General features: G+C 38.9%; 1 protein-coding gene across 11 annotated transcripts in view; it reads right to left on the reverse strand.

Moving 5' to 3' along the window:
- Positions 1-13,167, reverse strand: part of C5H4orf17 (chromosome 5 C4orf17 homolog) — a 268,239-nt gene that overhangs the window by 39,554 nt on the left and 215,518 nt on the right. For all 11 annotated transcript variants that reach the window (XM_073237264.1, XM_073237260.1, XM_073237259.1 and 8 more), the window contains 2 exons: positions 6,719-6,928; positions 4,340-4,404 (listed from right to left, as the gene is read on the reverse strand). In XM_073237264.1, coding sequence (XP_073093365.1) covers positions 4,340-4,404; positions 6,719-6,928 — 275 coding nt within the window. The remainder of the gene's footprint in view (positions 1-4,339; positions 4,405-6,718; positions 6,929-13,167) is intronic.

Raw genomic sequence — 13,167 nt, forward strand, 5'->3', positions numbered from 1 at the left:
ATTTGATGCAATCCCTATCAAACTACCAGCAACATTCTTCAATGAACTGGAACAAATAATTCAAAAATTCATATGGAAACACCAAAGACCCCGAATAGCCAAAGCAATCCTGAGAAAGAAGAATAAAGTAGGGGGGATCTCACTCCTCAACTTCAAGCTCTACTATAAAGCCATAGTAATCAAGACACTTTGGTACTGGCACTAGAACAGAGCCACAGACCAATGGAACAGACTAGAGAATCCAGACATTAACCCAGACATATATGGTCAATTAATATTTGATAAAGGAGCCATGGACATACAATGGCAAAATGACAGTCTCTTCAACAGATAGTGCTGGCAAAATTGGACAGCTACATGTAGGAGAATGAAACTGGACCATTGTCTAACCCAATATACAAAAGTAAACTCAAAATGGATCAAAGACCTGAATGTAAGTCATGAAACCATTAAACTCTTGGAAAAAAACATAGGCAAAAACCTCTTAGACATAAACATGAGTGACCTCTTCTTAAACATATCTCCCTGGGCAAGGAAAACAACAGCAAAAATGAACAAGTGGGACTATATTAAGCTGAAAAGCTTCTGTACAGCAAAAGACACCATCAATAGAACAAAAGGGAACCCTACAGTATGGGAGAATATATTTGAAAATGACAGATCCGATAAAGGCTTGACGTCCAGAATATATAAAGAGCTCACACACCTCAACAAACAAAAAACAAATAACCCAATTAAAAAATGGGCCGAGGAACTGAACAGACAGTTCTCCAAAAAAAAGAAATACAGATGGCCAACAGACACATGAAAAGATGCTCCACATCGCTAATTATCAGAGAAATGCAAATTAAAACTACAATGAGGTATCACCTCACACCAGTAAGGATGGCTGCCATCCAAAAGACAAACAACAACAAATGTTGGCGAGGCTGTGGAGAAAGGGGAACCCTCCTACACTGCTGGTGGGAATGTAAATTAGTTCAATCATTGTGGAAAGCAGTATGGAGGTACATCAAAATGCTCAAAACAGACTTACCATTTGACCCAGGAATTCCACTCCTAGGAATTTACCTGAAGAACGCAGCAATCAAGTTTGAGAAAGACAGATGCACCCCTATGTTTATCGCAGCACTATTTACAATAGCCAAGAATTGGAAGCAACCTAAATGTCCATTGGTAGATGAATGGATAAAGAAGAGGTGGTACATATACACAATGGAATACTACTCAGCCATAAGAAGAGGGCAAATCCTACCATTTGCAGCAACATGGACGGAGCTGGAGGGTATTATGCTCAGTGAAATAAGCCAAGTGGAGAAAAAGAAATACCAAATGATTTCACTCATCTGTGGAGTATAAGAACAAATGAAAAACTGAAGGAACAAAACAGCAGCAGAATCACAGAACCCAAGAATGGACTAACAGGTACCAAAGGGAAAGGGACTGGGGAGGATGGGTGGGTAGGGACGGATAAGGAGGGGGGGAGAAGAAGGGGAGTATTAAGATTAGCATGCATGGGGGGGGTGGGAGAAAGGGGAGGGCTGTACAGCACAGAGAAGACAAGTAGTGATTCTACAACATTTTGCTATGCTGATGGACAGTGACTGTAAAAGGGTTTATAGGGGGAACCTGGTATAGGGGAGAGCCTAGTAAACATAATATTCATCATGTAAGTGTAGATTAATTATAACAAAAAAAAAAGAAAGAAAGAAAAGGGGGATTACTCCCTAATAGGATAAAACTAACTGTAAATCAACGATTAATGCATGCTTTAAATATCCTTAATTTTGACCACTTAAAGGGTGTCAGATGATCAGCTATGGAGGTAGATTTTTCTGATAATATTCCTTTCTCTTAAAAAAAAAAAAAAGCAGTTCCTGTATGGTGACCTCCAATGAGTTCTACACAACGGTATAAAGGGCATATAAAAGTGTAGGCAAAGGGTCTGTTTGTGTTTAGACAGAGGATCAAAGCCTAATTTGGCTACCCAGAAAATGAACTAAGATACGATATGAAAAAGAACTTCCAACATCAGCACTCTCTGGAAGACTCATACCAGAAGATGATCATCAAAAAACCACAACAAAGATCCACACACTGCTACAGCTGTAGATGCACTCATCCCACTGGTTCCTGGACTTGCCATGGGAATGAAGAAGGAGATATCTAAGCTCACCTGTGCATACAGTAAAACAACAAATTTGGCTGGATCTATACTGTTGGAACTCAACCAAGAATTAGGAGAAGTGCAAATTGTAGCGCTCCAAAATCTTACAACTACAGACTATCTACTGTTAAAAGAACATGTGGGATGTGAACTGTCCCCAGGAATGGGTTGTTTTAATTTGTCTGATTTCTCTCAGACTGTTCAAGTTCAGTTGGACAATATCCACCATATCATAGATAAGTTTTCACAAATGCCTAAGGTGCCTAACTGGTTTTCTTGGTTTCACTGGAGATGGCTGGTAATTATAGGTCTGCTTTGGTTATGTAACTGTACTCCTATTATGTTAATGTGTGTGTGCAATTTAATTAGTAGTTTAAAACCTATATATGCTGAAGTTACTCTACAAGAAGATATGTCAAAGAAATAATCAATCTTCCCATGTTTTCTTCTGCCTGCTACTTCCTAATTACAACCCTTAAATACAATTCGTGCCTCATATCGAATTTACCGAGTATCATAATTCTTCCAAGTGGTAAAGATACCTCAAGACAAATGCTGGGCATAGAAGCCACAGGGCATAAATCTGCAAAGAAGTAAAAAGCTAACCTTTTCAAACAATAAGGCTTCTCTCTCACTTACCAACTTTACATCTCCCTGTATGGCCCGGGAAGATGACTGGTTAGCCAGAGACAGGTAAGATTCCTCAAGGGAGGAACAACCTAAGACAGGCACAGTTGCAGGGGGGCCATCAGGTGAGAAATTAGGGATCAACAGAGGTGAGGCTTAGAACCTCACCCCCCCTGTTTTGAGAGAAATCTCCTGCATCCGTGGATGTTTTATTGCTCTTGTCTAGCTTGGATTAACACTTAGTCTACAGGCACACACCTGATCATCTACATTTGCTCTCTTACAACACTAAACTATGTTTTCTACCTTTATCTTGCATCTACCTACCACTTCAGCATTTTATTAAAAATAATAATAATAAAGAGAGAAATGTGGTATCCACATAAAACCAAGTATAAAAATCAAATGAATATATTCATATTTGAACTGATTGTTTATAGTTCATAATGCATGATCAAAATCGAAAGTTTCTGTGACGACTGCCCTTGTACTATTCACCATGTAACTTATTCACTATGTAAGAATTTGTTCTCCATGTAAGAACTTGTTCATTATGCTTCAGAAGATTGGAGACTGATGAAAATTAGGCTTGGGGTGGATTAATGATTGTGCATTGAGCATTGACTCCCCTATACAGAATTTAATTGTTGTTAACAACCATTTGATCAATAAATATGAGAGATGCCCTCTCAAAAAACAAAACAAAACAAAAAAAAGTACAGACTTCCAATTGTAAAATAAATAAGTAACCGGGATGTAATGTATAGCATAAGGAATATAGTCAAAATATTGTAACAACTTTGTATGGTGATAGCTGGTAGCTAGAATTATCATGTATATAAATGTTGAATCACTGTGTTGTACACCTGAAACTAATGTAATACTGTGTGTCAACTACCCTTCAATAAAAAAAAAAATTTAAACATACACCTACTGTAAGACCCAGTCATTCTACTCTTATGTATTTACTCAAAAGAAAATATATATCCATACAAAGACTTGCACAGATATGTTCATATCAGCTTTGTCAAAAATCGGAAACAAGCTAAATGTCCATCAACAGGTGAACATATGAACAAATTGTGGGGTACCCATATGATTAAATATTGCTCAGCAATAAAAAGGAAAGAACTTTGATGCACATACCAACATGGATAAATCCTAAAATTATTATGCTCAAGTAAAGAAACCAGATATTTTAAAAAGAGAACTCACTATATGATTTCATTTAGATAAAATCCTAAAAACTGCATGCTAATCTTTAGGGACAACAGATAAACATTTACCTGTGGGAAGGCCAGGGTCATGAGAAAACTTTTGGGAGTGATGGTTATGTTCATTCTCTCAATTTCAGTGGTGGCTTCCCAGCTATGGGTATATATTTGTCAAAACTCACCAAATTGTATACTTTAAGTATGTGCATTTTATAAATAAAGCTGTAAAAAATGTCATAGAATGTGCTTTTTCAGTAAGATGCATGAAGGAAAGGAGAGGAAATGACAGAAGACAAACTAAATAGGTAGCTGTGAAGAGTTGTTTCTTTACCTTTTTAATTACTAAGGGATTGTCACTGGAAGTTCTGAAGCACTCCTTGGTTTTTCTACAGGGCTCTGAAATAAAATTGGGGAAAAATGTATAAAGATCACACTGAAAAAAATTCTGTCACATGACGTATACATCAGTTGCCAAAATAGATGAGAGTACATCTGAATTCAGTTAAGGTCACATCAGAGATCTGTTTACAAATATTAGAAAACTTGCAGGTAGAACTGTACTACAATAAAATAATAAAACCATATTTATATTATAAAACTAATCCTATGTCTGGGAAGATGATATAAAGAAACACTGTAAGGGTTTTCTTGATCTGTGTAAACTGAGTTTTAAAAGCACCTATTTCAGAATAAGACATGTTTTTCTCTGTTTCTTGTTCCTATAACTGTCACTTTTCTCTAATTAAAGAGATTGTGTGTGTGCTGTTTGCCTTGTAGACAGAGAGGATTTGTGCCGAGTTACATTCTTTATTTCGTTAGTCTCCAAATACTACCCATTCTGTATAGTCATCTAACCCATCTCCTTAAATCACTCTAAAACCACTTTAATATTTGCCTAATTTCCCTTTACATTAATTTAAATACATTCTGTATGAGCAATGCTATCTTTTTTACTGAAGCCATAGTTAACAAAATTTTTTAGAAAATAATAAGATTTTGTGCATATTCCCAATAGTAACTGAATTCATTAGTTCTAGCTGAAGAAGGGAAGAAAAATAGTGTAAAGTTAGCTCTCTCCAGGTAGTGGAAACAAAGTTATGGGCGGTGAGTCTATTGAATTAGTGCTCACTTGTGGGAAACAAACCACTCTAGCTACTTTAAGCAAACACGTAAATAATACAGGGAATTAGGTGTTTGTAATGTCATTGGAATGGCTTAAATGGCTGAACTCCTGTCTTGCCCTTCACAAATCACTTCAAGAACACCTTGCACCTGGCCTGCCAAGTGGGGCACAGCCTTTACCACAACCAGGAGGAAGGGGAGTCGGGAGGCCATTGCCCCTGCAATTGCTCACAACATCCATGAGCGTAAGGAGGAGGTACTGGGTCACAGCTGCACTCCTGAAGCCACTGTATCTGCTGACTTTTGCCTTTTGACACCCATACATCTGGAATCTGAACCCTGGATATGGTGGCAGGAAAACCCCATGCCTCCAGTCATGCTTGACAGCAGAGAGCAAACAAAAAGATGACCTTAGCCCCACACCTGTGACAAAAATCTTACCAGGTGGCAATACCAGTGCCCATCAAGGGACACTTGCAAATGTAATTTCTCAGTTCGTAGGTTTTACAGTGTAAGAAAGGATACCAGAAATAAGGTGGAATAAGTGGGCTCTAATTCTTCATCGATAATGGAAAGGAGGAACAAGGGAACTGCAAAGGCTGAAATGAGTTAATAAGTGTGAGGACCTTAGAATGGAATCACATAGTAAGTACTCTGTTAATGATTCCTCTAATAGTTATCTTTTGAAAGATATGTATTTTACCATATTACACCAAAATAATTTTCATGTGCCCTAAAGCTTTTAGTAATTATATATGACAGGAGAAAGAGAACTGGATATAATTTCTTCCTTCTATTTTACCTTGCCCTTTAAATTTTGCCATACTGTGCTTTTTCGGTATTAGTTTAAGGTATATAAATAATGATTTGATAAATATAAAAAAATTTGATTTAAGATGTATAAAGATAAAGAATTATAAAATGATTATCACAAGTTGAGTCAACATCACCTTAAAAAATTACAATTTTTTTGTATGATGAGAAATTCTACGATCTATTCTCTTAATAACTTTCAAATATGCAATATAGTATTATTAACTATAGTCATCATGCTGTACTTCTGATGAATGCCTTTCATTTCAATTTAGCAAACATCAGTTTGTTAATCAAATTATTTACTAAAGACCAGACACTGTGCTGGGACCTGGAGAGATACCAAGAATAGCAAAAATATGGAAGGCAGTAACACTCGGCCCCCCATTCAGGAGTTGGGGGAGATATAAACATGCAAGTCCATCTGCTGCATTTCTTCAGCTAACTTTTTCCTGAAGTAGTTTCTTTATAAATGTTGGCTAAACATTCATTTTTGGTATCTCTCAGCTACTTTTGTAGAGATTAGAGACTAGAACCACATCAAATATGTTGTGGGCACAATTAATAGTAATTACAACATTTATTAACGTTACTGAGCTACTGAAATGAGATTAAATGAGTGAAAATTGTTTATATTGAAAAACCTATTTCACCTTGAGAAAACTTCATGACTATTTAGAAGTCACTGAAGCTACATTAACAATCATATAGATATTTTTCCCTGATATTTTGCAGGAGGCCTTAGGAAAGATTTCATCAGTTGAGAGGGACTCACCAGAACGAGGCCATGGTGGCATTTTGACACTGTCTGCTGCTGGGGAGGCTCCTCTGACAGGGCTCTCGGGAGCTGCAGTGCTGGGTGGATAACGGCATTTGGCAAATGGTATCTCGTCCTTATCTAAGTGGTGGAACTGGCCAACACCCCACAGTGTTCTGAATGAGTCCTCATCATCATTCACAGTACAAATTGGAATATTATTCAAACCTAGGTGAGTAAGGATAAAAAGGCCAAACAACCAGATTAGATTTCTGGCAGATTTTCTTTTAATGATCAGCAATTTCCCAATCAGATATTGTTAAATTATATAAGATGTTGGACTTGAAATGTATTAACTAATGTTAAGTGACATTCTTTACAAGTTAGTACAGCAAATTATGTTTGCATTATATGCTTCCTTAAATATTCTGCCATATTGTTAGCCTTGAGAACAAGGCCCGTATCTTTGGTTTTATGCTGATAGTCAAGTGCATCCCACAAGCCGCAATCCCACATGGGCCTCATTTTCCAAGTCTTGATAATGATTAAGATGGATTATGTTATCCCTCTTCATAAATATCAGATTTAGATTTTTGAAATCTAGAATATTTGAAATCAGCATAACAAGGCTGATGTCATAAAAGACACACACAGGCTCTTCTTTTGTACTGAAAGAAGGTAAAAAGCTGCTGGAGCTGAGAATAGGAAGCAGGATAAGGTAGAATGTAAGGGAGGAAGGAAGGAAAGGTGGGATAGAGGAACCTCCTTCCTGATGTCAGTCTTCCAGGTTCACCCACTCTTCTGTTACACCTTTTGCTTTTGGCTCAAATATTGAATTACAGACAGGTCCCCTTTTCAGTACCAATGCTATGTCATGTCAAACTGGACAGCTTAGGAATGGGGACATGGAGGCCACTGCTCTGTATTAATCAGTGAATAATGAGAAGCAGTAATAGATGGCTGCTTTGTTTCCCAAGAAGTTGTACAGGAAGCTTCTGGGTATTGTTTTTCAAACATGTCCATACTTCCAAATCTTCTTCTAGTACTATCGGTGTACCCTCTTCTTATCTGTCTGCTTAAATGACATCAAAGAGGTTTTGGTGACAGCCCTGTGTGAAATGGAGCCATTCACTCTGTGTCCCATTATGTTCTCTTATTCCTCACATAGCATTTGTCACCTGTTATACTGCACATTGCTGGACTGAGCTAAACTAGAATGTGAGCTTCATGACAGCATGGATTTTTGTCTGTTCTGTTTGCTGCTCTATTCTCAGTGTCTGGAATAGTACATGGCACAAAGTAGGTGCTCTATGGCTATTTGTTAAGTGAACAAATATCACAACCAAATAAAAAGCTTTTATTCAGTTTAATACCTTGAAGCTTACTGATAGTAACTGGTTCCAAATAGAAATGAGAATAAAATTTTTGAAGACAGCATCACGTTATCATTTTATCTTAAACACATGGGTTAGTGCTCAGCCTAGATGCACAGTGAAAAATTGACTACCAAATTAAATAAATAAAACATTAACAGAGAAAAAGCAATGGAAAATCCCTATTTTCTCTGCTACCTCCTTTAATTAATAAAAAGTAGATGTGTGTGTCTGAGTGTTTGGAGAGTTTTTTTATTCCCCACCCCCACTTTTTTTCAGTTTTCTTTTCTTTATTCATCGACACATTTTTCCTTTTCCAGATATATATGTTTATATGTAGTTTATGTATGTTAATATATCATTTATATATATATCATTATCTATATATAGTATATATATATCACACTGGACATAAGTAATATGAAAGAATTCAGATTGCATCTATCAAAGAGTAAGGAAATAACTATATAAAAATGTGTGAAGGGTCAAATGAAATGGCTTTAAGGTGGCTTCAGAATCAAGTGGGACAATATTAAATGATTTAAAGCTAGTAGGGGAGGGCAGTGAAAGATGGCAGAGGAATGGCAAGGCAAAAACCTCCTACCACATACATACTGAGGAAGCAAATACAACCAACCCTGAAAATGACTGAAAGACTGCAGAACAGACCATCTATAGCTGGTGAAGAAGAGAAGACCACACTGAGAGGGGGGAAAGTGGCAGAGCCACAACTGATCAGGACCCAAGCCCTCCCCCATCTCAGCCCATAAGCAGGTGGGAGAGGAATGGACCAGGGAGGCAATAAGCACTCAGGAATCCTGCACACTAGATATCTGCTCTAGAATCCTGCGCTAGATATCTGCTCTGGGAACACAAGTCCACATTACCCTGGGCTTTGGTGATTACTGGAGCTGGACTCCAGGGGACAGCTGCAGTGCTCTGAGAGGCTGAGATTCCTGCCACTTGTGGAGGACATGCATGCTCCATTGGTCCCACTGGGACCCAAATCAAAGGCAGCAGCTTGAAAGATTTATCAGCAGTGGGAAGGGTGCCACATGGGTAGGGGTTGGAGGGAACTCTGTCCAGAGGAGAAAAGGCAGGTGGCCATTTCCCCAGCCCTCCCTCAGCCCAGGTAATTGCACACTCAAATGAGCCAGCCCCAAATGCTCCATCCCCTTCGCTAGCAGCTCAGCTCCTTGGTGGGTCTTCCCTGAGTACCTGCCCTGCCCAGCACTCTCAGCCTAGCAGCGATAAGATTTGCTGACTGGCAGGCAGAGAGCAGACTACACTTTCTGGGCTCTCCTGGCCCTCCCTTAGCTCAACTGGCCAGAAGTTTGTGGGAGCCAGCTTTAAACTCTACACCTGCCCCACTGGCTCAACCCCAGCATCCCACAGCATGCCTGCCCTGCCCAGAAAACTTGGCCCAGCAGCAGTCAGCCACTGCTAACCAGTAGGCAGAGGACAGCCCCACCCACAACAAATCCCAGCAGAAGCACCTCATGTCAAACAAAGAGCAGAAGAGGCTAGCTGTGGGGTCAGCTACTACCTGCAGACAAGTAGAAGGGCAGGCCCTGCCCAGAAGACACCAACAGCAACTGTAGCTCAGCCACAAAGGAGAACCAGACACTGGTGAGCAGAGTCTTGAGCTGCTGGACACCCAGAATGATCATTTCATAAAGCCATTACTTCCAAGACCAGGAGGCATAACGGTCAGAATACAAAGGAAGAAACACAAACTCAGACAAAATGAGGAGGCCAAGCAGTACGTTCTAAATAATAGAACAAGATTAAACACCAGAAACAGGGCTCAGTGAAATAGATTAGCAATCTTCCTGATAAAGAATTCAAAGTAACAGTCATGAAGATGCTCACTGAACTGGAGAAAAGAATTGATCTCAGCAAGAATTTCAACAAAGAGAAAGGAAATATGAAAAAGAGCATTCAGAGCTGAAAAATAGATCAACTGAAATGAAAAATACAATAGAAGGAATGAATAGCAGGCTGATGGAGAAAGAGGGAGGAATTAGTGTAATGGAAGATAGAGAACAGCAGAGTAACCAAGCTGAGGAAAGACAGAAAGAAGAATTTCTAAAAAGGAGAAAATGTTAAGAGAGCTGTGTGACAACTCCAAATGAAACAATATACACATAATAGGGGTCCCAGAAGGAGAAGAGAGACACAAAGGAGTAGCAAGGCACTTTGAAGAAATAAAAGCAGAAAACTTCTCCAGTCCAGGGAAGGAATTAGACATCCAGGTCCTGGAAGTGCAGAGAGGCCCTAACAAGAACCCCAGGAAGACAACACCAAGACATAGTAATTAAAATGACAAAGACAAAAGATAAAGAGAGAATCTTAAAAGCAGCAGTTAACAAAAAAAAAAAAAGGGGAGGAGACAGTTAACTGGGAAATTCCATAAAGCCATGAGCAGATTTTTCAGCAGAAACTTTACAGGCGAGAAGGAAGTGGCATGAAATATTGAAAGTAGTGAAAGAAAAGAACCTACAACCTTCTACCCAGCAAGGTTATCATTCATATTTAAAGGAAAAATTAAAAGTTTCCCAGAGAAACAAAGATTAAAAGAATTCACCAGCACTAAATCAGCCTTATAGGATGTGTTAAAAGAGATTTCTGTACATGGAAATGTTCTTAGGAATAAGTATTTTTAATCAGTGAACATAAACCTACTGAAAATGTAGTACACCAATTATTTACTCAGCAAGTGTGAAGTTGAAAAAACAAAAGTAGTAAAATCAACTATAGAAAAAATTAGTCAAGGGATGGTTGGTATTATGACATCTTATACATAAAGTGTGGAGGAGAAAGAATAGAAAAGTAGTATACTTTTAGAATGTGTTTCAAATTGAGCAACCATCAACTTAATATAGGCTGTTATATATTTAGGAAACTATCTATGAATGTTATGGTAACCACAAATCTAAAGCCTATAATAGATATACAAAATATTTTAAAAAATAAATCCAATCACAATACTAAAGAAAACAACCAAATCACATGAGAAAAGTATAAGAGAGGAAGAAAGGAACAGAGAGGAACTACAAAAACAACCAGAAAGCAATTAATAAAATGGCAATAAGTACATGCCTATCAATAATTACTTTAAAGGGGGTCTGAAAAAGATGGCGGCATGAGAAGTGAGGCAAAAACTGTCTCCCAAAACCACTTATAACATGAAAATACAGCAAATACAACTAATCCTGAAAGAGCTACCCAAAGACTGCAGAATGGACTGCCTACATCTGGAGAAAAGAGAAAACTTCACAGAAAAGGGCAAAGTAACAAAGCCGTGATATGCAGCACCCAAGCCCTACCCCCACCCCATCCCACCAGTGGGAGGAAGAGTAAAACAGAGCAGGGAGGGAGTAGAAGCCCAGGACTGCTAAACAGCAAGCCCTAAATATCTACTCTAGGAGCATGAACACATATTATATGGTGCTCTCGAGATTAGTGGGGTTGGAAAGCAAAGATGGGCAGAATACTGGGAGAGACTGAGATTTCAGCCACTTACAGAGAACAGGTACTCACATCCACCACCACCACCTTCCCACTTGGGACAAAAGAAAGGTGGGCACTTTGAAAGACTTCCCAACAGTGAGAGGGGCTCTAAATGGGCAAAGATTTCACCTGCTCAGGAGAAAGGGCAGGTGGACAAAATTGTGTTGGCACACCTAGCCCAGCAGGTTGGGAACCCTCAGGAGATTCAGATGCTCCATCCTCCCGGCTGGCAATGCAGCCCCAAGGCACTGCACTGTAGTATGCAGTCTGCCACACCTTCAGCCTAGCAGGCACCAGTCCCAACCCCTGCTGACCCTACCATCATGCCAGGCCAGCCAGAAAGTGGCCTTCCCTATGGCAGCTACAGAGATGTAGCACAGAGGCTCCTCCCGACATGCTTGGCCCACTGAACCTGGCAGTGAAAGCAAGTGCTACAGTTAGGAAGACAGGAAAGAGCTCTTTCCTCTTGGTAGGTGCCAGTTCCACTCACCTGCAACCCCCACCATTGCAACAGGTGCTTGGCAGCTCCAGAGAGTAGAGCTTCTGGGCACTAAAGGGTGTCACCTACATAAAGTTATTATTCCATAGGAACCACTAAAAAATGAAATGGCAAAAGAATTTTGTCCAAACAAAACTACAGGAAAATACACCAGAAAGAGGGCTAAGTGAAACTGAAATCACCAATCTTCTTGATAAAGATTTAAAAATACAAATCATAAATATGCTCACAGAGCTACAGGAAAATATTCAAGATTTCAAGGAGGACTTCAAGAGATACAAACTTTGAAAAATACAGTACCTGAAATGAAACATTCAAGGAAGGGATTTAAAAGGAGATTAGATGAGGTAGAGGAGATGGTAAATGAAATAGAAAATAGAAAACAGGAAAACAAAGAAGCTGAGGTACAGAGAGAAAAAGGGATCTCTAGGAATGAAAGAATAATAAGAGAACTTATTATTCAAACAGAACAATATTTGCATTATAAGGGTACCAGAAGAAGGAGAGAGAGAAAATGGGATAGGAAGTCTCTGAGGAAATAATTGCTGTAAACGTTGCTGGACTGAGGAAGGAAATAGTCTTTCAGGTCATGCAAGTGCAGAGATCTCAAACACAGGGAACCCTAGGAAGACAACACCAGGACATGTAATGATTAAAATGGTAAAGGTAAAGGACAAGGAGAGAGTATTCAAAGCAGCCAGAGAGAGAAAAAAGATCACTTATGGAGGAAAGCCCAGCAGGCTATCAGCAGACTTCTCAGCAGATACCTTACAGGCAAGAATGGAGTGGCATGATATATTTAATGCAATGAAATAGAAGGGCCTCCAAACAAGAATACTCTATCCACCAAGATTATCATTTACATTTGAAGCAGGAATTAAACAATTTCCAGATAAGCAAAAGTTGAGGAAATTTAAATCCCACAAACTATCTCTACAGTGTATTTTAAAGGGACTGTTCTAGATGGAAGTGCTCCTAAGGCTAAATCACTGATACCAGAGAAAATAAACAATGGCAAAGGAAGTAGACCAATTAGTTAATAAGAAAATGCAAAATTAAATCAACTACTCACAAAGTTAGTC

This window comes from Manis javanica, chromosome 5 (assembly GCF_040802235.1).
Source record: "Manis javanica isolate MJ-LG chromosome 5, MJ_LKY, whole genome shotgun sequence".
Lineage (NCBI taxonomy): Eukaryota > Metazoa > Chordata > Mammalia > Pholidota > Manidae > Manis > Manis javanica.